Here is a 26,369-nt window from a genome sequence, read left to right as displayed (position 1 = left end):
AGCCCATCAATTACCCACTTTCCTCTCTTGTTCCTCTCCCCAATATCCAAAGACTTTTAATTCCACCAATGGCAATACTACATTTTGCCCAACAAAAGTGGTTCTGTATTCTGCAAAGTAAAGATGAAACTTTCATAATTCCAGTTGCATGAATGACTAATGAAAGTAAATTAGCAATTTTTTGTTAATTTTCTACATGGTAAATGCCGAAGAAAGCCCAAATACACCACTGCTGGAAGGGACATTAGATTTTGTAGGATCCTATATTTAGGACTGTAGGAGATCATGATGATTTCCTATTGTAACTCCTTAATTTTATAGATAGGAACAGAAAATAGGAACAGAAAAGTTCAGTGGCAAATCCAAGGTCACCCAAGAAGCGAATGGTAGAGGCAGAATTTTAACCCAGGTCCCCTGGTGCCAAATCTAGCTCTTTCCAGTTACTGTGCAGCATTTAGCATCTCCTCCATCAGGTCTCTTCCTTCTCCGCCCTCAATTCTATGGGAATGAGAATAGTGATGTTCAAGGATTTTAAGTGTTAAAAAAGTCACCTTTATTTAGTCACTAGCAGACCAAGTGCAATGTCTGGATCTTCTGACTCCATAATTCATGGAGACAGTTAGGTGGGCAATGGACAGAGACCCGTGTGTGGAGTGTGTCTGACTCCCAAGTTCGAATTCTGCATCAGGTACTTCCTCGCTGTATGATCCTGGGAAAGTCACTTAATTGCTCCCTGCCTCTGTTTCCTCATCTGTAAAGTGGAGATACCAATAGCAGTTATCTGTCCAGGCTATTGTGAGGATGTAGTGCTTTCCATACCTAAAAAGTGCCATATAAATGCTATTATGTTGCTATTGTTAGCCATCATGTGGATTTTTCTGCTGTATTAGTCTTTGAAACACTCTTTTCAGTTCCCTAAGATGCTGGAGGGCTAAGGTTTCTCTGATGCTTCTCGTTATAATTCCCTGCTAGGCTTAACAGAGAGACTTACACAGGACAGCCACTGGATTAAATAGTGTTCGTTGCTGTTGCAGCTACTGTTAAAAAAAACTTGAGAGGCCTACTAGAAATTCATTTTCTTTTGAGGCCTCTGAGATGAAATGATCTATCCAAGGTTCTGATCACAAATGAAGGTGCTACAATCCATCTATTTATTATTATGCTAAGCAGGATATTAGTCAAAGCCAAGCTAGAAATTTCTTTGCCAAAATCACTGCTAGACTTAATAGGAGACTGCAGGGAGAGGGGAGAAGAGGAGGAATAGCAGCAATAGTGCTGTCACATTAAGAAAAAGGGAAACTCCTCTCCATCCTCTTGAGGAATGAATGGATAAGAGGACTTACTGGGGAAAGGAGCACCATGATGAGGGTTAAAGTTCAAGCTTGGTGAGACAGAAAGAATCAGGCTGGTAGCTGACCATCAAGTATCAAAATAATAGGTCTTCAAATTGTCATGGGAAAAAAGTCTACTCCCCTGAATATTGATGCCCTAGGACAAAGCCCCAGTGGGACCATGCTTGTTAAACCACCAGTCCTAGCTCTATGGGGCTTTGGCTTTAGGTCCTATCATCATCAAGGGCACCTGATGTTCTACACAGAAGGTAGAGGGATATGGCCATTCTGGAAAATATCTTGGCGAATTTGGGATTGGACTAATGTCTGAAAGCAAACTTCTGCCAGCTGTGCTTTTATATTTTAAATGGGGCAGGTAAGTTTGTAGCCATTTCTGGATATGCAGAAACCTAAGTCACCTTTTGATCTTAAAACTTCATCACCAAAAAAAACCCTTTTTCAGTTCAACCAACAATAAAAACATCCACCAAATTCAGATTTGAACCAAGCTATTATGATAAAATCATTTTCTGTCCTTTCTTTACTTCCCTTTTCCTGTGTTTCCTTATATAATCATTGCATGAGTAATGTGAAAATACCTACTGATGATGATATTACCTTAGCTGATTGGCTCCTCAGAAGCACCTACTATGTTAAGGCACTGTTCTGAGTGCTTTATAAATATTATCTCATATTTTCCCATAATAATCCTGGGAGGGAGTACTATTATAATCTCCATTATGAGGAACTCAAGTTGACTGAGACTAAGCAACTTGCCTAAAATGATACAGCTAGTAAGTGTCTGAGGTCACAATTAAACTCGGGTCATCCTGACTCCAGGGTAGTATTCTGCTGCGACATCACCAGTCTGAGGCAGAGATAGCATGAGATTCCTAGGCTAGAGTCCTTTCCATGAAACTGAGTTGATTGACAAGGATTATGGAAAAGGCAATGGAAAAACTCATAGAAAGAAAGAGTGGGAAATTTGTCAGAAGCCATGGAGCCCAACCTCTTTGTATTAGCAATAAGGGAACTGAGTCTTAGGGAGGAGGTTGTGTCTTGCGCAAGGTCAAACAGATACTATATATAACAGAGGAAGACTAAACCCAATTTATTAAAACTTGGAGCAATTTAAGAGAATTAGGTCACCAAATTATAAAGCCTGATTTAGAAGAGATTGTAGAATCAAAAGACCTGAGTTCGAATCTCATTTCTTTCACTGTTTTCTTTACAAGTTTGGGCAAATTGCTTAATCTCGCCAGGTATCAATCTCCTTGTCTGTAAAATGGTATCATGCAATATGGATGTGATGACATTTAAAACTTCTACTAGTGTTATGATCATATGCATAATAAAATGGTAAAAGTCCTGGATTGGGAGCTCTAGGTTCTGCTCCTTGCTTTGGGCAAGTTTTTCAATCTTTCAGAGTCTCAGTTTATTCATCTATAAAATGAGAAGACTAGATTAGATCAGATGTGTTAAATACATGGGATGAATAGCCCATAACACTCCTTAATGTGGTTCAAACTAGATTAAAATATAATTGGGAAATTTTAACAAAATAAATGTAATAAAACATAGATAATGTCAATGTGTGGTTTTCTAAGTCAATATGTAGCCTGAAGGGATCTTCATATATATTCCACTGGTCCTCATTTCTATTTTAGTTTGATACTACTGGACTCCATGTTAAGACTACTTCTAGGACTATATACTGTGAACCTATTTGTGACTCAGATTTTTAAGGGTAAGATCCAAGCCACCCAACAGAAAATTGAGGACATTGAAGTATAAGGAGCAGTGCAAAGGAAAGTACAGAGACTTTTAAGGATAGGATGGAGAAAAAAGTAGAGGGTTCATGTGCAAGGAGCAGAGTTCCTTCCTGATGGATTTTACATAGTAAGGGCAGTATAGAAATAGGGGATGGAGCCAAGCAGCACCAGACTTAAAGCATCATGGACATCTTTTGAAGTATGGTAAAACCTATGATCCCTTTCTCAGAATAATGCTTTAAAAAATCAAACTCATCATTGAAGGAAATATTAAATTTCAGTAAGAGGTAATATTTTTTTCTTATTCAAGTTCATAGATACTTTGAAATCTATCCACAAAACCCCTTGCAAAATGGACTCAGGTTAAGAACTTCTACCTTAAAAGGCATAAGATTCATAGAGATTCTTGAGGTTAAATCAAAGTGATACAGAACAAATATAAGTATTTAAATGAAAAAGAGGTGCATTTATAATATATGTATTCAAAGAAATCATTCTCATTACTTTCCTACATTTGTTAGAAAATTTTTGAGTTGGGGATCAGAGAAATAGCCTTAGGGTAATGGAAATATTTTATGTTCCTGCGGAATAAGTTTGGGTCCATATTACTGGATTTTCCCTAAATTAGCTGCTGGAGAGAGGTGCAGAACTTAGGATCGCAAATGATAGAGGGGATGTTCAAGGTTAATGATAATGAAAAGAGCCTCTTCCTTTCCCTAAGGTCTTTCTCCATCAATCCAAAGTCTGTTTATTCTGAATAAGCACATAACAAACATATTTTTCCTGATTCTCTTCTGGGAATGTGTAGTCTGTGGAAGAGGAGACATGATGGCTGTCTTAAAATATTTGAAGAGATGACATGTGTAAAAGTGATTAGATTTGTTCTGCATAATACCATTGGGGAGAACTGGAACCAAGGGGTAGAAATCACAAGGAGGAAAGAAATTTCTGCTCAAAATGAGTTGGAGCTTAGTAATTAGAACTGTCTGAAAGATGGAATGGACTGTCTCAGGGGCTGGAGAGCTCCCTATCAATGAAAGCCAATAAGCATTTATTCAACATTTGCTAGTGGAAGAGAGAGTGAGGCTGACAACTTTGAACAAGTCTGCTTCACTTAAATGCATTTCACAAACAAATCAATGCATTACCCCTTGATGCCATTGGTCCTATGCAAAATGAAGAACAAACAGTAACTATGCGCCAGGCATTGTGCTAAGTGATGGCCATAGAAATACGAGCAGAAAGGTAATCCTTCCCTTCAAAGAGCTTACATTCTAACAGAAGATAGTACATAGTCAATAACAAACATTTATAAAGGACTTACTAGGCGTCAGACATTGTGCTAAGTAATTTCTCATTTATTTCATTTAATCCTCACAACAGGTCTGTGAGATAGATCCTATTATTACCCCCATTCTATGGATGAAGAAACTGAGGCAAATGGAGGTCAAATCACTTGCCTCGGGTCACACAACTAATAATTTTTGAAGCCAGATTTGAACTGAAGTATCCACTGTACCATCTAGCTGCCTCTAAAAGAAGGTGGCAAATTATTCGAACAAAGGCTGGATGAGCACTTTATTGGGAATGTTTTAGGAGAGTTCTTATTTTGATAGACTAGGGATGGATGGCTTTATATTCTATTGTCACTCAGAACTTCACTGATTCTGTGATAAATATGCCACAAATTAGGGAGCTATGGAGAAAAGAAAACATCCTGCAATTCACTCCAAGAATCACTCAGATGTTTGTCAATAGACCCTGTAGCTACTTTAGACTTTAGAAAGCAGCTTAATAATTCATAGAGTCATAGAATGCTAGTTAGAATGATTTTAGGCATCATTTGTCTAACACATGTCAAAAAACCCCAACAAATTTCCAAAGGGCACGGCACAGTGGGTAGCATACTGAGCTCACCTTTATGAGTTTAAATCTGGTTTCAGGCACTAGCTTTGTGACTCAAGAGAAGTCATTTTTGCCTCAGTTTCACCATTTTTAAAATGAGCTAGAAAAGAAAATGGAAAATCACAAACTGCTCCAGTATATTTACCAAGAAAACCCTAAAAGGAGTCCCAAAGACTTGGACATGATTGAACAATAGGAAGGAGGAAGGATGGCATAATATCACAGAGCCAAAGATTTAGGGCTGGGAGGGATGTCAGGGGTTAAACAATCCAACCCCATCATTTAACAGATGAAGAAACTGAGAGCTACAAAAGAGGGAAGTGATTTACCTCTAAGCTAATATTATCTGAGGCTACATTTATTAAGGTAGAGAGATGTTAGTCTTGCTGTACTCAATGTGAAGTATTGGCCAGACCCAATAGGAAGTATTGTGTTTTTAGAAAGGACATTAATACATCGGACTATATCCAGAAGAGGGTGCATATGTTGGGGACTACGCCAAATGAGGAAAAACTGAAGGATCTGGCAATGTTTACCTTGGAGAAAACTTAGGAGGCATGCAAAAACTGTCTATAAGCATCTGAAGAACTGTCGCAGGGAAGAGGGATCAACCTTGTTCTTTGTGCACAAAACTGGGAGCAATGGGATAGAAGAGAGAGAGGCAGATTTTTGACTCTTTCAGGAAAAACTCTCTAATAATTGAAGCTGCACCAAAATGAAATAAATGAGCTTCCCCAGGAGATTTCAGGGTAAATCTTCTGGATGACCACTCATTTAGGTTTTTGTGGAGCAAATTCTTGTTAATATAAGGGTCAGAGTAAGTATGCTCTGATGTTGCATCCAATTCCAAGATTTTGTGATTCTGATCTCCTGCAAAATCTCCTAACAACTGAGACTATTCAAACGGTAGAATGGGTTCTCTGTCACCAAAAGTCTTCTAGTGGAGGCTAGCTGCCCAACTACTTGTCAGGGATGATGTGGAGAAGGTTAGACATTGTTCCTGCTGAGAGACATCTGTTCCACGTATCAGTCCAGTCTTGCTTCTAACACTTACTACCTATGTGAGCTTGGCCATGCCATTTCAATGAGCCTCATTTTCCTAATCTGTAAAATGAAAGGGTAGACAAGAAGGTTAAATTATCAGATGATTCTATGATTCTACAACTACTTTTTTATTAGAAGCTCTGTATGAAAGCAGAGACAAGGGTAGAAAATAAAGCCTATGCTTGATACTACTTTTTTGAGAAGAGGAGGTTAATGAGGTGATAGTTGGGGGGATTGAATAAAGAAAAGAGAGAATCAAAACTCATGACCAGTCTGAACTTTTTGCATTATCTGCAGGTTCCATTCACCTGTGCCTGTCCCCCAGTGCCACTGATTATAAAGTTATCTATTAATGGCACCTTTGTGGCCTGAAAAATGCAAGCAAGTGCCAAAATAAGCTGTGGTTTATGACCAGCCCAGCAGGGAGAAGCTGACTCATTTTAACTGGGCTTTTATTCTCCACATCCAAAATGGCTCCGTCACCCCTCCCTCCCATAATAACTTTTTAAAAAATTCTCTAGGCGAAGTAGCAATTACATATTGAATGCTAAGGATGATTTAAAGCTAATAAATAGGAAATTACTGATTCATTTTAATGAATTAAAAGTTATAAAATATTTATAATCAGCAACACCACCATTTAGTGTCATTAATAAAATAAATACATTAGTGTTTTACTACTAGACATTGATGTCGATGACTGACTATCACTCCAAATTACTTGTAAAAAGACCAATTATTTCAGTGTGATTAATCTTTTCATTATTCCATTTATGGAGTTGCAATTTGGAAGTAATTTTCTTTGGGGGCTAGCATGACCTCAAAACACCTGAAACTTTATCTATCTACCTATCCCTTTGTTTGTTCATTCATTTATGACCATTTCTAGCTGCATTTATTTCCAGACAAGTTCCAAGGACCAAAACTTTAACAAAGAGCTTCTCCTATCCTGCCCTGGCTACCATTGCTATTATAAGCACTCCTTTGTCCCAGAGATTTATAACTGGCTCTACCAATGATTATGAATTCTAAAGGAGAAATCTATGCCAAAGAGCATCTAAACAACATGTAAGAAAGGGAGGAATTGTCATTTTAATCCTGGCTCCCTCATTAGACCACAGAATGGTCCTGTGGCTCTGTTTCCTAGTTGTAAATGGCACATGGGAAGCCCATGCAAATGCATAGTTATTTGGCATATGCCTGTAATTTAAAACAATTTGAGAGACCTATAGAGACCTGGCTTCAGATACAAGAAGACCAGGTCCACATTCTGTCATATTGGTTACCTGAAAGTGTGTAAATGATTCATCCTTTTAGGGCCTTAGGCAATTCTCTAAGATTGGAAATTTTAGAGTAATGGGTAGTCCTCAATGGTAGAAATAGTTTCTTCCTCAGAAATTCCCTATAGTAATGAAATCATAGGCTTGATTAAAAAAATCTATAAATCAATAAAAGATAAGTTGTATAAAAATGGACTCAATGAAGGTGAATTTCCATTGTTCATGTTATTTGTCTATAAAATATGTATCACTGGAGTTATAACCTCACATTCTTTGGTTCTTTCACCTGGGGAAAAAGTTTTTTGGGAAGAATGAATGGCATTGTAATTACTTTAGAGTACAGAGGCAGAATGATTATAGGTACAGTCATGATGGGAGAGGGTGTGCCATTTTGTAGAATGCGTGGCTATGTGGTCTGAAAAAGGAACACCAGGCAAGGCGGGGAAATGGAATTCATTATCTGGTTTGAATGCTAGAACTCAAGGACAAAACCCTGATTGCCCTATTTTAGTTTTGTCTTGGGCATTGTTATATACTTCCACATTTTGTACTATTACACATGGCGTACCGTGTCTCTCATACTTTTTATGTCTAAGGCGTATATATCAAATATCTAAACTTCTGTGGGCCCTTTCTACCCTACCTTTCTCATTTGGCATATGAGGAAACTGACCCACAGAATAGTGAAATCCCATCTTGGAGCCTAATGATGCAGCCAGGATTCCTCATAATTTCTATGATATTAAGTTAGTAATATTTTTTTCTCCTACTTTTTAAGTAAAGTATTTGAAAAGTAGGCTTAAATTCACTTTGGTGCCCTGTGAATCACATAATTACTATCTCTATGTACCTTACAAGAGCTCTCAGATGATGAGTACATATGTTTCAGGGTTGGGACAATGGTTAAGGATTCTAGACATTCTGAGAATCTAGAATGTAAGCCCGCACCTTGGAGTGCAGGGACAATTCTTTCCATACAAGTCATAAATAATGTAAAATAACTACACAGAAAAGATGCTTTGTTAATGGGGAGAGTGGATGACCAAACAAACCTTAGCCCCAAATCTCTATAGGAAACATTCAGTCCCCAGTACTTTGAGAAGAAGAAGAAAGGGGTATAAAGCAATCTTTATTCCTCCCACCTCCTACTTGAGGCTGTGAAGAAAAGGGGACAAATCAGGACAAGAAGAATCTCTTCTCTACTAATATTTTATAATACTTAATATTTACTAAGTGCTTCTACATACATTCATAGAATTACAGAATTTAAGATGTGGAAAAGAGCTCAGAAGCCATTCCATAAATCTAGTATTCAATCAATCAATAGGAATGTGCTTAAATCCTTACTGAGTGAAACACTGTGCTAAGTGCTGGTATACAGAAAAAAAATCCTGCCTTTAAGGAGCTTACATTATAATGGGGAGATAATGTATTTAGAAACAGAAATTGAATACGTAAGAAGTTAACAGAGAGAGTAAGGTTCTGGCAGCTCGGTGGGATTTGGGGAGACTTGGGAAAGGTCTCCTGTGGAAGATGGCATTTCACCTAAATCTTGAAGAAAGTTAATGATTCTAAGAGGAAAAGATGAGGGCAGAAAGCATTCTAAGCAAGGTATACTGGCTCCTAAGCCATGGAGACATGATTGAAGGGAGTATTGAGTAAGATGATTGGAAGAAGGACTAGCATGGATACAATGCTTTAAGGTTTGCAAAGTGCTCTGCCAATATTAGTTTATCTTCTCACCATATACCTTGGAGGGGCTATTACTTTTCTCATTTTGCAGATGAAGAAACTGAGGCAGAGAGAGGTTAGATAACTGGGCAGGGTCACACAGCTCATAAATATTTCTTTGAATTCAGGTCTTTCTGAGTCTAGGCCCAGTGCTGTATTTACTGTGTCATCTAAAAAGAAAGGAGGCAAGTTGTGAAGTGCTGTAAAGTCAGAGAGGCATTCATATTTGATTCTAGAGACAAGAGGGGGCTGCTGAAGTTTATTGAAAACTGGGATGACACAGTTAAATTGGTGCTTTAGAACAATCCTTTTGGTAGCTGAGTGGAGGATGGATTGGAATGGGGAAAAACTTGAAGCTAAAACAATTACAAGAGCCTAGCTCAACAGAAAGATTAATCCCTTCTGTAACACACCTGACAAATAGTCATACAGCCTCCATTTGAAAACCTGAAAAGAGAGGGATTCATTGATTTTCAAGGCAACCCATTCTACTTTGGAACACTTTTGATTATTAGGAAATACTCATTCGTATCAAGCCTAAATTGGTGCCTTTGGAATCGAGATCCTTTGCTATCCTGGTTGTGCTCCCATCTCACTGATAGCCTTCCAAAATGTGCTACCCCGAGCTGAGCACTTTGAATGGAATTTGACCAGGGTAAGGGACTGTTACCTCCTTGATGTGCCCTCTGTTTTTTTTCAATGTAACATAAGATAACATGATCTTAACAGCCTCATAACAGGTCTTTAAAATGCCAAAGTAGATGCTACTCTCCTCATTTTATGATTATGGGAACTGGGGTCAAGAGAGATTAAATGATTTTTCCAGTGTCATACAACTCTTGGATTGTGAAGTTGGGATAAAAATCCATGTCTTTTGACTTTTGGTTCAGCTTTTTTTTCCTGTGGTCTCTGGATAGAAGTAAGTTTATAATTACATTCACTTTTTGGACAGTTTAAATCCATTTAACATTCCAAATTTAAATTAGACTTAAAGAGCTGAGGTCCTAGGGTTCATAGGTCTAAAACTAGAAGAGAATTTTGAGGTTATCTAATATAACTTTTTATTATAGTTGAGGAATACGAGGCTAAATATGATTAAATGGAGTAGCTGGAAGACACAGTGGATAGAGAAATGGATTTAGAATATGAAAGATTTGAGTCCAAATCTTATCCTAAATACCAAATAGTTGAGTGATTCTTACTGAGTCACCTCACCTCTCTCACTGCCAGTTTATTCATCTGTTAAATAGATAACAGATTGATAGAGAATTTAAGCCCATACTATATGCTTGGCAGTGTACTAAATTCTGAGAATATAAATGTAACCCTCTCCCCCACAAAAAGACAATCCCTGTCCTCAAGGGCATGGCATTAAAAAGGGAGCTGTAAAGCTTATGTGTACAGGGAGTACACATGTGGAACTGAGCATGGATGGTCTGGCCTCTCCATGGAATATGTTCCTGGGCAGGAATTCACTAATGAGTAAAGGGCTGGAGAGGAAGGGGATATCTTCGGGGTGAAAAGGCCATTGTCATGGGGTCAGATTTGGGAGGAGAGCCAGTGAAAAGTGAGCACAGATGGTATGAAGCCTCTATGAAATAGGGATCCTCATAGGGTTGTTGTAAAAATTAAATGAGATAATAAAATATGTAAAGTGCTTTGCAAATATTAACATATTATATAAATGCTAGTGGTTGTTATTAGTGGCTTGGCTATCTGGGTAAAAAGCATATGAGGTGCAGTGTCACTCTAGAATCAATGCTTTTTTTTTTTTTTTTTTCTATCACAGTGACTCCTTGTAGAAGTGTTAAAGTCATGGTGGAAGGAAGCCTTTGTACAAAGTGGGATGGAAACCATGAGGCTCCAGGAAGTAACATTCTGATCAATAGTTACATTAACAAGTATTTGGCACACGACGCTTACTTAACAGATGCTCCCCTAATGAATGAATCAATAAATGGATTAATGGATGAATGATCTGTGATATGAGAGACTCCTCTGGATATCACTAAGTCCAACCCCTGCTGTTATCTCTGGTCTACAAAAGAGTAAACTAAGGATCAGGCTAAGAGCTGTCTCTGCAGAAATGAAGCATGACAGGTCTTGATGCTGCTTTGAAAATTGGGCTCTGTTTCATAGAAACCCCCTGTTTTCATCAGGGTGCTACGCGCCTGCAAGCTAATTCTTACTTTGCACAGTTTGGGTCAGGCCCCTGTTCCAGATGCGGATCATTTCCAAACAGCTGGCCAATAATTAGATTCCATTCCTGCTGTTCTCATTTCTTTTTGGCTCTTCTGCTGGTCTAGAATGGCCCTCCTCCTCCTCCTCCTCCTCCACAGTTTATTTATTGCTGTCTTTGGTAGAGTGGATACAGAAGGAGAGGACAGAGATGCACATTTATAATTACCTGCCAAGACTATGAGATGCCTTCATTTTTCCAAGTGAAAAACTCTGGAATAAAATATCAGTCCACACTCTATCAGAGCAGGGGCCCTATGCTGGGAGAAAAAACAATCAAACTGGCCTGGCTGCTTTTTAGTCTGAGTTTTTCAAAGTCTTGGATGTAATTATTTTACTCTTAAAATATTTCAGCAAAATTGTGCTAAGATATCCTTCCCAGCAGACGACATAATATAATTACTAATCAGTCACTCAATTGATAATCATTTATTGAACATTTATTTTGTGCCTGCCACTGTAACAGGTGCTACAGACAGTAAGTGTTTATGAAAGGCTTGTGCTAGGCACTGAGTGAAACGTTTTACAAATATTTAATCTGCATCACACTGAGAGGTAGGTGCTATTATTATCCCCATTTTATTGTTGAAGAAACCAAAGCAAACAGAGCTTAGGTGACTTGCTAAGAATAAATTTGAACTCAGGTCTTCTTGATTCAGGTCAATTGCTCTATAAACTGCATTATTACCTAGCTACCAAAGACAAAGATGGAATAGTATTTTCATTCAAGGAGCTTCTATTGGGGGAAACAATATGTACAACAATACAACATGTACAAGTGTTGTTGAAATGGGGAGTCCAAGCTGGATATATGCATGTCACACACTCTGAAGAGTCCAGCTACATTGCCTCCTTAGTGTTTCTCACACACAACATTCGCTCTCTAGTCTCCTTGCTTTTGCCTGGAAGGCACCTTTTCCTCATCTCTGCCTCCTAAAATCCCTAATTTCCTTTGAAGTACAGCTAAGGATGAGTTCTTTCCTAATTCACCCAGCTTCTAGTGCCTTCTTCCTCCAGTTTATATAGTATTTATATTGCCATATGTATATATCTTCCCAAGTAGAATGCAAATTCTCTAAAGGGAAGGATTGATTCTCTGCACTCTGTGTGTGTGTGTGTGTGTGTGTGTGTGTTTCTCTCTTTGTCTCTCTGCGTCTCTGTCTCTGTGTCTCTGACTTTGTGCTATCTGTCTGTCTGTCTGTCTCTCTCTCATATACTCTCAGTAGGTTCTAAAGAAATACTTGTTGATATATAGACACAACTTGGACATTTACCCACTTCTTAAGCTGTGCACGGTCAAAATTTCCCTAAACTCATAGAGTTATAGATTGAGAGGTGGAAGGGTGACTTGAAATTACACAGTCTAAGCCCCTCCTTTCACAGATGGGGAATCCGAGGCCCTGAGAAGTCCCACAGAGCTGTCACAAGCAGCATGGAGCTCCTATCTTCTGACTTGAAATCAGTGCATTGTTCATTGTGTGAGAGCTTGAAATGTGTAATAATAAAGGTAGCTTATTAAGACACCGGGCTCACTGCAGATGGGCATGAGGGCTGTTTGTCTTTGTATATTTCCCAACATGCTTGTGCATAATGGATAATCACTAAATATGTGTGGAAAACAAAATCTTTCAAATGGAGCTTAGAGCATTTACCATCCTCTCTCATCTGGCCATTGTGAGCTTCCAATGAGGTAAGAAAGGAAAGCTCTTTGATCACTGTCAAACACTAGACAAGTATAGAGTATTATTAATTCTGAATCACAAAACTGTAGAGTGGGAACAGACAATAGTAATTGTCTAGTCCAGTATTCTTATTTCACAGGCAGGGAAACCAAGGCCCAGAGAGACCAGCTATCTCACCTGAGATCTCACAGTCATGGGAACTTGTGGCAAAGCTGTCACCAAGGCCCAACTCTGGAGCTCTCTCCATGACTCTATGGAGCCTCTCTGTACTTCATGTTCAGAAAACATAAATATTCCTCTTTATAGCAAACCAACTAAATCCATTCTCAAACAATCCTAAATTAGGAAGGAGGTAGATTCAGCTCTTCAAAGTTTATGAGATCACAAGATTTTGAGTCGGAAGGGATATCAGGGATATGGACTAGACTTTTTTCATTGGTGAGAAGAATTTCCAGGTGTTGAAACTCCTTCTACCAATTCAGGTTGGTACCTTTTCTGCAGAGTTGTCTGAGGCACACTGAAATGTTAAGTGACTTATCCAAACAGTAGGTCTTCCTGCCTTCCAGGCTAGCTTTATCAATTATGCAGTCCTGCTTCATTTCATCCAGCCCGGGCACTTCTTCGATAAATAAACTGAGGCCCATTGAGCGGAAGTAAGTTGTTCCTGATCCTATGCTGCAATTATCTATTAGGTACTGTTCTAAACCCTTTAATAAATATCTCATTTAATCTTAACTCTGAGTTAAATGCTATTATTACCCCCATTTTAGGAACAAGGAAACTAAGGTAGTTAGAGATTAAGTAACTTGCCCAGTGTCACACAACTAGTAAATATTTGAGACTGAATTTGAACTCAGGTTTTCCAGACTGCAGATTTAGCATTCTATCCACTGTGTATCTTGCTCCCTCCCCCAGGCCTGGGGAAGTGAACTAACATAAAAGTTTCATGGACATGTGAAAGAGCTGAACACATATCCTTTAGCTTTAAATCTCAGAGCCCTTTATCAACCTAAGAATGCTAAAGTTATCTTCTCTAAGCTGACTTCCAACTTATTTGTGATCTGGGCAAAGAAAAGGAATCCTTAGCTTAGCTGGTTTGGGAGGAGGAATAGAACTCTAGCAAATAAGAAGAGCAGCAATCCTGCTCAAGAGGATTATCCATCCCTATCTAGCCTCCACCCCCCACCCCAGTAAGTCCCCTGGGACATGCTTCCTTTCACTCCTTGAATTTATCCTAGCACTGGGACTGGCAGGTCCTTGAGAAATGCTGGATTGACTGAGTGAAAGCCTGTCTACAATTGAACATCAGGATGTTTTCCTGATGACTAAAACATGATGTAATATGTAAAATGTGATGTGGGCAGCTAGGTAGTGTGGTAGAAAGAGTATTTTGTCTGGAATTAGAAAGCCTTACTGCGTTCAAATCTGGTCTCAGATACTTACTGGCTGTGTGATTCTGGGCAGGTCACTTTACTCTGTTTACCTTAGTTTCCTCATCTGTAAAATGGGCTAGAGAAGGAATTGGCAGATGATTCCAGTATTTCTGCCAAGAAAACCCTAAATTGGTCATGAAGAGTTGAACATGATTTGAAATGACTCAACAGCAATAGCAAAAGCTATAACATGGATAATTGAAAAAGCCCTTAGTTTACATTCCTATCTCACCTTGGCTCCAGCCTAGCTACGTGATTTTGGGTAGGCCCCTTGACCTCTCTGAGCCTCAGTTTAATTGGAAAGGGTTGGACTAGGTAATCTCTCAGGTCCCTGACAGCTTTATTATCCTTTGAGCTGATGACTCTCCTATATTAGGTTATGACAACAATAGGTTGTCTATGGAAAGGAGGTCTATAAAAATAGTTGTAGGCTTCCTCAGGGCTCGGCATAAGATGGGTTTCAGTGATAAGGCATTGCACATGTGGAACACATATATAGCCAATTTGGAAAATGGCTTCAAGGGGAATTCAATTCATTGTCATTTTCTTTGTATGCTTCATTGGCGTTGTGTGGACATAGTTATGGAACACTCCAATCTCCAAAGAAGTATAATTAAGGATCGCTTCAAAGGGCAAAAGAAAAGCACATGTTGGGTGTGAACTGGCTGCATTACATTAAGAATGAGGGATTGTGTAAGAGAAGGAGGGTAAAGTATTTTCTTAGAGAAACATAGGACTGGAAAAAAGAAATAGGCTGGCCAAGCAATTAGCTAATTTATAAGCTTTCTCTAAATACCTACTATGTGCCAGGTATTGACTTAGGTGTTGAGGATAGAAATGTAAAGGTGAGGCAGAACATGTACTCAGGGAGATAATAACCTACTAAGCATGAGCAGTATGCTGTGATATAATATGTGAAACAAGATGTTGCCCTGGAAAGAGCTGGCTTCAAACGCAGGCCCTGCCACTTCGTATTTGTGACTTTGTGCAAGTGGCGTCCTTTCTCAATGTCCTTTGTAAATCACTCTTGGAATTCTCTCCCTCCTCAACCTCATTGAAGCCTTTTGGAAATTTCTGTTGTCTTTTAGACTCAGTTCCAATGCTACCTCACCTCCTTCCAGAGGAGAATTTCACAAGTATATATTTGCTTTGTACATGTCCTGCATTTATTACTGTGAACATAAGTTCTTAGGATAATCAATTCAGGATCCTTGCAGATTATCTTCTCTAACTCTGACATTACACAGAGGAAATTGAGAGAGGATTTAAATTGTAATGTCTAGGATGGTTGGGCAGCACAGTGGATAGAGTCCTGGGCCTGAAATCAGGAAGATTCAACTTCTAAAGTTCAAATATGGCCTCAGACAATTGTATTTGCAAGTCACTTAATCTTGTTTATCATTGTTTTCTCATCTGTAAAATGAACTGGAGAAGTAAATGACCAACCACTCCAGTATCTTTGCCAAGAAAACCCAAAATAGAGTCGTGGATAGTCCGATCTGACTGACTTAACAATAACAGCCATGTGGAATACAAAAGGAAGGTTCCTGACCTATCTATCAGGTGAGGAAGAGAGTATTATCAAGGAGATTTATCAGGGGACGGTTGTGGCATCTGAGGTTTATGTGTCATATTCTGGATATGAATAGTGGTGCTTGGTAGAAGAAACTGAAAAAATGGAACAAAGTCAAGAAAAGTTACAATAGAAGAGATGACAATCTATGTTAAATTTAAGGGATAAAGGAGAAGGAAAAGTCCAAGCTGATTTCAGGGCAGAGGGCTTTTCTCTGATGTCATGTGGATGGATTTCTAGTTGAAGCCTGAGTCAGGGAGGAAGTACCATCAAATAATAATAATAATAATAATAGCAATAATTGGACATATATATATATATATGTGTGTGTGTGTGTGTGTGTGTGTGTGTGTGCTTTATGTATAACATTTTATGTTATGCATAGAGGATTCTGCTGAGAAATATAAAAGATTATTATGTAAATGATGGTAGTAGGATTCTAAACAATACCATAAAAGTTTTGTTTGATAGAATTGGGGACTTAGCACAACATTTGGTGTATAGTAAACACTTTTGTTCATTCTCTTATTCATTAATCCTGGAAAATATTTTAAAGGACTATGGCACTCAACTATTTAAATGATTATTTTAGAGAAGAGGATAAAGATGTGTTCATGGCCCTGGAGGACAGAACTTAAGAATGATGAGTAGAAATTGTGCAGAGGTAGAATTAAACTCAAAAATAATGAAAAGCATCCCAATAATTAGAGCTATTCAAAAATGGAATAGATTTCTTCAGGGGAGTAGTAAGTAGTGAATTCCCATTGTCCTTTGGGTGATCCTCAATTTCAATTCTATTACTCACAGCCGTATGACATCAAAGAAGCATTCAAAGAAAATGACAATGAATGGAAATCCCCTTGAAGACATTTTCTAAATGAATGATACATTCAACTGGAGGTCTTCAAGTGGATACTGGATGACAACTTCTCAGGGACACTGTAGATGGGATTCGTGCTTTGAGTAGTGATTGGATTTGATTAACTCTAATATCCCTTTTACCTTGGCCCTTTGATGACTTTAGCATAATCCCTATTCCAAGCTGGTCATGATGAGGTGTTTCTAATATGTTAGAAAGCCAACCTACTTTTCTATTCTTTTCTCCCTTTCCTCTCTCCCTCTCTCCCTCCCTCCGTCCCTTTTTCCCTCCCTCCCTCCCTCCCTCCCTCCCTCCCTCCCTTCCTTCCTTCCTTCCTTCCTTCCTTCCTTCCTTCCTTCCTTCCTTCCTTCCTTCCTTCCTTCCTTCCTTCCTTCCTTCCTTCCTTCCTTCCTTCCTTCTTTCCTTCTTTTCTTTTTCCTTTGTTTCTTCCTCCCTCCCTCCCTCCTTCTCTCTCTCTCCCTCACCCTCCCTCCTTCCTTTCTTATTTCCTTCTCACTTTCTCTGAAGGAAAAATTAAAATAAATAGTCCAGAAGAGCAGGGTGATTTAAAAAAAGGAAATTGTGTTTTCTTCCTGTTTCCTGCTTCTCTGTGATGATATGATAAGGATGTCATATCCTTGGGATGATTTAATTTATCACCTTTTGGGCCCATAACTGGGCCATGAGTACTAAACTTCTTTTCATTGAATCTGTTTCCATATATTCACAAATGGAGCTCCTTCTCTTACTCTGTCTTAATTTTAGTAATAATAGTTCATATTTCTTTAGCATCTTATGATTTGCCAAGACTCTTTATCTACATTATCTCCTTTAGTTCTCACAGCAGTCCTATGATCTGAACATAAGGATTATAGCTTTATGGCTGAAAGGGACCTTAGGGGTCATCTCTTCCAGAGGTGTCAAACCAGCAACAACATATGGCTCACAGCATTCTCAAGTGCAACCTAAACCAGATTAAAATACAATTGGACATATTTATTGAAATAAATAAAAATATAATACATTATGGAAAATATTACAGTTTAAAAGTAACTCAATATAAGGTCCTCAGGGATCCTTATATTCATATTTGTTGTTGTTAGTCATTTTTCAATCATTTTCAACTCTTTTTGACCCCGTTTGTGGTTTTCTTGGCAAAGATACTGGAATGCTTTTCTTTCTTCAGTTCACTTGACAGGTGAGGAAACTGAGGCAAATAGGTTTAAGTGACTTGCCCAAAGTCACACAGCTGGTAAATGCCTAAGGCCACATTTGAACTCAGGAAGATGTCTTCCTTATTCTAAGCCTATTGGGTCACCTACCTCTACTGTACTTGGATTAGTAGCCCCCATTTCTATAAGTTAAAGACTATTGACCTAGGGCATTCCTCTGATTTTATAGATGAGGAAATTAAGGCTAAGATGTGTAAAATCACTAAATGGCAGAACCAAAATTTAAACCAAATTTTATTCTCAAATCTAGAACACTTTCTCCTGGACCATGCAGCTTCTGATAGAGATGCATTTTGAGCCCATTTGTAGATGAGGAAATAGAAACTTAAAAAAAAAATTTGAACTTGACAATTTGCCTAGAATCATAAAGCTAGTGAATGTCGGAGGTTCCTAGACCTTCCTGACTGCAGATCCAGGACTCTGCCCCTTTCCTCCTTCTAGGCTATTGCATCCCCCAAACCACAACCTCAAAAAAGGCAAAATTCTATTTATCAGAAAAAACCCCAACAGAATATATTAGGGACACTTCAAAAGTAACTCCCCTATTTGTAAACACACTCAATTTTAGGACTGAAACTGGCTCTTCTTACTTGATAAATGATAAGTGACTTGGTTCTTCTCTGCGATAGGACTCTAGTACCAAGGATTTAAATTCATTCTTCTACTTTTATCGAAGAAGAAAATCAAGGCTCTGAGGTTAAATGACTTGTTTAAGATCACACAGGGAGGATTTGTATCCATGCATTCTGACTCTAGATCCAGTGCCTCCTATATACCATTTAAATAGAAAGTTACCTAGGCCCCTTCCTCTCATCCTTCTAACACTGGTGCTCTTCCATGGTTACAGATAGAGTAGAAAGGAATCAGGAATGAAGTAAGGAGATAATTTTTCTTATCCAGGTTTTGGGTTTTTTGTTTGTTTGTTTGTTTGGTTTTGTTTTGTTTTGTTTTTGAGCATTGTCTAGGTTATTTATGCTAATCTAACTAAAATCAGAGAAATAAAGAGGACAAGGAGAAGATTTTCTCCTTTTTTTTTTTCAGGAGGACATATTATTTATACATTTTTGAATGGCCTTCTGAATAAGCAAAGAAATAAAATAGTCTTGTTTATGGTCACACAAATAAATGTCAGAGCCAGGATTCATCAAGATAATAGATCCAGAGTGAGAAGATTATCTACTTCAGCCTCCTCATTTGAAAGATGAGGAAACCAGACCCAAAGTTTACCCAGGTTCACACAAGTAGAAAGGGGCTGAGCCAGGACAGCGCAGGACCTTTTGTTCCTAATCTAACACTCTCCAGGACACCATGATACCATCAACTAAATCTAGGTCTCACCAACAAGTTCAGAATACTTTCCCCCAAACCCTGCTGTCCCATCTGAAGTAAAGTTGTTTCATTTCAAAAGGATAAAAAAGCAGAATGGAATCTGGGGCTGCAGGTTTCAATTATATGCTCATAGTACACCCTCAAATAACTCACTCAGCTGATATGAGGCACCATTTATCAAGAAATAGAAGACGATGGGAACAATTTTCTGAGAAAGAGCCAATGAGAAGAAATATTGGCCGGGTAGTCTGAGACCCTTCTAATCACAGGACAAAGAATTATTACAGGATAAGCCAAGTCTTTTTATACAAGTTTCTGTCATGGGTCTTATGCAAAGGGAATCCCTCATTCACTTTTCTCTCTGCCAAGGATGCTCAAATGGATTTATGGTAATTCTGAGAATTATGCCTGTTCCTTGACACAACCCCTATGACTGCTTCATTGAAAGGCAAGCCTCCCTCAAATATCACTAGCTCATTTCTTGAGGGTTCCTTGGCAGAGGTGAGAGCTTCTATGTATCATTTGTGAGCCAAGAAATTGCAGGTAATTTATTCCTAATCCTGGTTCAAAGGTGGGGACATTTGGGTACAGGATGTTGCATGCAATGTCAAATGTGTTTTTGCTTAATTATTTTCATTTGTTACAAGGAAGGACTGTGAGTAGAGTATTTGTAGACAAATGACAAAAATAAGACTTTTAAAAAAAAATTCAGGTAAAATAGGATAGCCATGGTTAATGCCATCAGTAAACCTGATGGGTCATTAAACTGAGCCACATTAATGAACTGACCAACAAAACTTATCAACAACTGCATATATATATATATATATATATGTAAATATGTATATATATTTGTTTATTTATATGTATATGTATATATATGTTTATTTATATGTATATGTATATGTATATATATTTGTTTATTTAAAATACAAACATTCAGAAAGATCAAATTGTAAGAATTTTCTGTGAACTTGGACAACCAAATGGCATAATGGATGGAAGAATGAGCTTTATATCAGGAAGATATAAGTTCAAATACAACCTTAGGCATTTACTAGCTGTGTGGGGTGGGCAAGTCATTCAATTTCCTTGACTATAAAATGAGGCAAATAATAGCAACCTCCCAGGTTTGCCATGAGGATCAAACACTTGTACAGCACTGTGTACAATGTCTGGCACATAGTAGGTGCTTGCCTGCCTTCCTTCCTATCCTCCTTCCTTCCCTCCCTCCCTCCCTCCTTTCCTCCCTCCCTCCCTCCCTCCTTTCTTTCCTCCTTTCCTCCTTCCTTCCTTCCTTTCTTTCCTCCTTTCCTCCTTCCTTCCTTCCTTCCTTGCTTCCTTGCTTCCTTCCTTCCTTCCTTCCTTCCTTCCTTCCTTCCTTCCTTCCTCCCTTCTTCCCTCCCTCCCTCCTTCCTTCCTTCCTTCCTTCCTTCTTCCCTCCCTCCCTCCTTCCTTCCTTCCTTCTTCCCTCCCTCCCTCCTTCCTTCCTTCCTTCCTTCCTTCCTTCCTTCCTTCCTTCCTTCCTTCCTTCTTCACTTCCTCCCTCCTTCCTTCCTCCTTCCTTCCCTTCCTCTCTCCCTCCTTTTGTCCCTTCCTCCTTTCCTTCCTCCCTTCCTCTCTCCCTCCCTCTCTCCATCCTTTCCTTCCTCCCTTCTTTCCTTTCTCCCTCCTTTCCTTCTTTCCTTCCTACCTTCCTTCTTTCCTTTCTATCTTCCTTTATTCCTTTCTACCTTCCTCCCTACCTCCTTCCTATCTTCCTCCCTACCTTCCTCCCACCCTCCTTCCCTCCCTTCCTCCTTTCCTCCTATCCTCCTTCCTACTGTCCCTCCCTCCCTTCCTCCTTTCTATTCTTTTTCTCTCCCTCCCTCCCTACTTCTTATTCTCCCTCCCTCCCTCCTTCCTTTCCTCCTTCCTATTCTCCCCTCCCTCCCTCCTTCCTTCCTTCCTCCCTTCCTCCTTTCCTTCCTCTATTCCTTCCTTCCTTCCTTCCTTCCTTCCTTATTTCTTCCCCTTCTCTTTTCTTTTTTCTTTTCATCTTACTTCCTTCTCTCAGTTTCTTCCCTCCCACCCTACACATAAACTCAAAGGAAAAGCCAGATCTTGGATAATAGATTTCCTGTCTTAGCTCCCTGCTGATTAATACTTAGAGGCCCCTGCCTACCATGTGAAGGTATCCAAAATTTCTTGGTGAGCAGAACTGTGGGCATTTCCTATCCCTACATTTATGAGAAAGAAATCCAAGACAGTAAACAAGCTAGAAAAAACAGCTTGTTTATTCAAAAATTCTTTAATGATTTATTTAAAACAGTAACTCTCAGAAGCATGCCACAGGCTCTGTATAATCTAAGCCAGCATCCTAGACATTCACACATGAATTTACAGTAATGGATAAGGATGGCTGATATTCATAATGGTCCTGGAACATGGCAGGATTCTGATGGGCCTTCTGGATCCACAAAAAAAGATTAAATTATGTTTGGTATAATTTTAATAATAATAACTCACAGTTACATAACACTTTAAGTGCTTTTTGTACAATGATCTTATTTGATAGTCCTGTGAAATAGTGCTTTTGAAAAATCCCTGTTTTATAGGTGGGAAAATAAAGCTCAGTGAAATTAAATTATATAAGTTAACCAGCTAGTAAATATTTGAAGCAAGAATGGAACTCAGATCTTCTTGACCATAAGTTTAGCATGCTATCTACTATGTCACAGAGTTTTTCTTAAGTCACATAGATTTTTTTTATTCCATAGTATATGATCATAGCATGAGAGCTAAAAGGGACCTCAAAGACTAGCTATTCCAATTCCCCCATTTTAAAAACAAAGAAACTGAGACCTAAAACATTTAAATGCTTTGCTCAAGGTCACCCTGATTAATAGCCATGATCTTTCCTCTATTTTTATAATACTTTCTACTATATCATACTGCTTCTTGGAAAAATGGTCCTTTGTATAGGATGCATGGTAACTCACTTACAAAGGATAACTCCAAATACCCAGTTTCTCAACCCTTGTGGATAAAAGGGATTTTACTCACTAAGTACCCTCATTTGATACACATTAGCTTTCTTATCATCACAAGATCCCAAAATGTTTATTCAGTCAAAGGAACACATACCTTCACTGCAGTTCTTCAGAGACAGAGAATCCACCACAGATAAGCTCCCGTTGGCATCTGATATGTATTCTAGGGAGACCCGGAAAGGACTCTGCAGGTGTCCAATTCTCCCATGGAGCACTGTCCAGCTGATCACATTGGAAAGTAGAAGAGAAAAAGAAATAACAAACAAGGGTGGTGAGAAGAAGACCTAATTCACAAGGAGTATTCTGTACTCTCAATGACTCAAAAACCAATGTTTTGGGGCCAGGCCCTCTTGGAAAACAGGTAGTCTCACCTTAAAGGTACATGGAGCTGAGAATTAGCACCCGGCCAAGTTTCTCTTCTCTTAGCTCTCACCTTTGTTTTTACAGGACATCATACCCCTCCCCTTGTTCTATTTTTACTATTTTTTTTTAAAAAATTTAACATTTTACAGGATAGGATAGTGAGTTAAAACAACTTCAAGTCTCATTTTTAACTTTAAGAAGTTATCGTGGGCAAGTCATTTAACTACTCTGACCATTAATTGTCTTAGTCTAGCAACAAACATTGATTAAATACCTACTATAAGCTTTATATCAGGAGAGAGAATAGCGTATGCACATAGGTAGGTAGGAGTGAGTTGATTTTTAAAAATATTACTTTTCAGTTTAAAATACATTCTTAACATCTCTCCACTACTTTCCTAAGTCTAGATAATCTCTATTTACAAATTTAAAATGTTCACACTGAAAATGTAACATTCAGCTGGATACAGTATATCCTATAAAAGGATGATAGGATAGTATTTGCCTGACAGTGACACAATAGCTGTGTGACCATGAACAAGTCGATCTAAACCTCAGTTTCTTCAATCACAAAATGGGGACATTTTAAATTTCTATATCCTTAGAGGAGAAGGGGAATGTCTGGCCTGGATATCCTAAATTCTGTTATCGGTCCTTTGGCCTTTGGTGGGGGGCAGTACTACTGAGGAGCTATAGGAGGTGCTCCTCCCATTCCATGCCCAGGTCAGAGCCCCAAGGCTGTAGTTGAATGAAATAGCTCAGGCTCTGTATCCACCCGTATGTCATTTATTGAAGCTATACTAACTTGCCCCTGCAAGTTATAAAGTTTGTTCTTGCTTATTGTACCCAGCAGAATCACAATCCACAGGTTCCAGTGAATAAAAGGGAAAAGAAAAATTATCTCTTTATAAATAAAACATTGTCATCACAAAAAAAAATTCAAAAAAATTCTTAAACTCCAATAAGAATAGAATTTTGCCCATCTCTCTAAATCAAAAGGCCCATTTAGGAGGAAACAGGTGGGGGAAGACAGAAATGTTTATGTCTGCTCAGGCCTGAGGCTTACATAGCCAAAGAGTGATGAAGTTTAATTTTAGGTATATGATGGTCCCTGACAATGATTCCCCTTTTTATAATGGCACCGGCCTGCTAGATAAATTTGCCAAGACTTTTAGGAATTAGATTCTGAGTTACTGTCTCAATAACTTTTGTCCAAAATTCTAAGATTTCTCATAGTTTTGCTGTAGGAACTTTAATAAGTTTCAGAGCAATTTCCAAACTTGTGTTTTATTTCTAAGGAGCTTGGGATTGGGAGAGGGCAAAGTTGTACTTAGGGTCATATTTGCTTATAATAAAAAATAAAGCCCAGTCTCTTCTCTCCTCTCAAACTTAACTCCAGTGTCAAAATAGACTGACCATTTTCTTTAGTGATACCCTGGCTGCCATAATTCTCTTATAGCTGAAGGTCATTCTACTTATCTTGGTGTGAGAAGGACATAGGCGACAGTCCCTTGGCAGAAAGAATGAGGCTGTATGTATCTCATGGGCTGGCTGGGATACTTGACCATTTTAGCAACCAGCTCTGTGGGCATTAATCAGGTCAACAGTGCTCGAAGATAACATGGAATCAGTCTATGCCGTTATATAGCAGGTTTCTATGCATTCTGTTACTTCTGCTAACTGGCATTTATATAGAACTTTAAAGTATGTGAAGTGATTTGCATATGTTATCTGATTTAAGTTTCATAACAAACCCATGAAAACAAGTGCTACTGGCATTGCTATCCACATTTTTTAGATGAGAAAACTGGGGCAAACAGTGACTTGCCTAGGGTCACACAGCTAGGATGTGTCTAAGGCTGGATTTGAACTCAGATCCTCCTGATTCCATGTTCACCACTTTATTCACTGTGTCCCCTAGCTGCCTAATTCTGATTCACAGGCCACATACCAACCAGTTCTATACTCAGTAAAAAGTATGATACCATACAATGATCTGGGTTTTCTGTGAAGATGATTAAAGAACATTTTGTTGAACTTCTGCATGAATAGTGAGATTTCCAGCCTCAAAGAGTGTCATATGAATGCATATGCACCATTCCATATCACCATGTATAGCATGATAACTGCACACATTACCCCCAACCTGGAACATACTTTCTCCTCTCACCTCCATTTCTCAGAATTCCTCAGTCTAAGTGCAGTCTCTTACGTGAAGCCTTTCCTGATTACCTGCGCTATAATTGCCTCCCTTCAAACAACAACCACCACAAAAAAAAGAAAAGATAAAAAGAAAAAACCCTCCTTCTTTTTAGTTATCTATTTTGCATAAATCTCACATATACTTTTGAAATATTGAATATCCCATATTGTCTCCCTCTACCATACTGTTAACTGTAAGCTCTTTGAAGGCAGGAATTGTTTTATCTTTGTTTCTTCAACACCTAGAGAGATAATAGGAGGGACTTAATAAATATTGATTGATTGATTGATTAATTGCTTTAGCACAGAAGGTAGAAGGGGAACCTTTGAAATTCTAGCCCGTCCCTGCTTAGATGTTACAGATGAGAATACAAGTGCAAGAATAAACTGACTAGCCTAAATAAAACAGGTAATTAGTGCCAAACCTGAAATTAAGATCAATAATTTGTATTGCTTTGAAGATTTTTAAAGAAAATAAGTTTACCTGCTCAAATCCTTAGCTGATTTTCTATCTCATTAGTATGAGCTTTCATTCTGCTGCTAATACAAGTCTTAACCCTATCCCTGCTTCCTTATCTTGCATCATTCTCGTCCATGTCCTTCACAGAGGATCTACCCAATACACAAAGGTTTTCCTCTGGTTCTTTGGTTATCTTAGAGGTTCCAATACGTAATCTAGTGAATCAACCATCAAGACTTTATTAAGAGCCTACTATGTGTCAAGTGGGCAGCCCCATAAAATGTCCTTAGAGCCAATAAGGAGAGGAAAGGGAGAAGGATACAAGCATTTTTAAAGAACCTGCTATATACCCAGCATTGTGATAGGGACTTTATTAATAATATAATCTGAGCTTTAAAAAAATCCTGTGATATAGTGTTATCATCCCCATTTTACAGATGAGGAAACAGAGGTAGTCAGAGGTTAAGTGACCTGCCCAGGATTGTGCAACGTATGTGTGTGGTTGGTTTTGAAGTCAGGTCTTCCTGACTCCCTGCCCAGTGCTCCATCCATTGCACTACTTCTCTGCCCCTAGCAAAATTTGCTTTCAATCCACCTCTGATGTTCAGATATTGCACTAGAGTTATGGCCATGAGTTGAAGAGAAGAATTTAATCTGTATTAGTAGAGGGAGCTTCCTCATCTGGGGTTCTCTTTTTCAATGAAATCATGGATCCAATCTTTATCTTTATACCTTATGTTCAAAGAATTATAATAAGCACCATGAATAAAAAAACCAAAAATGATACAATTCCTGTCATCTAGAAGTTTGATTTCTAATTCAGTTCTTGAGCTGTGTCTTTTTAATCTTATTTCATTACAATCAATTCAATCAAAGTTTATTAATAACCCAGTATGTGCCAGG

The 26,369-nt window shown here is 38.5% G+C and overlaps 1 protein-coding gene across 1 annotated transcript in view; it reads right to left on the bottom strand.

Annotated features, from left to right (window-relative positions):
* LOC141552722 (ALK tyrosine kinase receptor-like) overlaps positions 1-26,369 on the bottom strand; it is an 895,621-nt gene that overhangs the window by 144,042 nt on the left and 725,210 nt on the right. Inside the window, exon 5 of the mRNA XM_074284745.1 lies at positions 22,536-22,663. Coding sequence (XP_074140846.1) covers positions 22,536-22,663 — 128 coding nt within the window. The remainder of the gene's footprint in view (positions 1-22,535; positions 22,664-26,369) is intronic.

This window comes from Sminthopsis crassicaudata, chromosome 2 (assembly GCF_048593235.1).
Source record: "Sminthopsis crassicaudata isolate SCR6 chromosome 2, ASM4859323v1, whole genome shotgun sequence".
Taxonomy (NCBI): Eukaryota; Metazoa; Chordata; class Mammalia; order Dasyuromorphia; family Dasyuridae; genus Sminthopsis; species Sminthopsis crassicaudata.
Note: the sequence above shows the minus strand (reverse complement) of the source record. Positions and strands in the feature narration are given on the sequence as shown.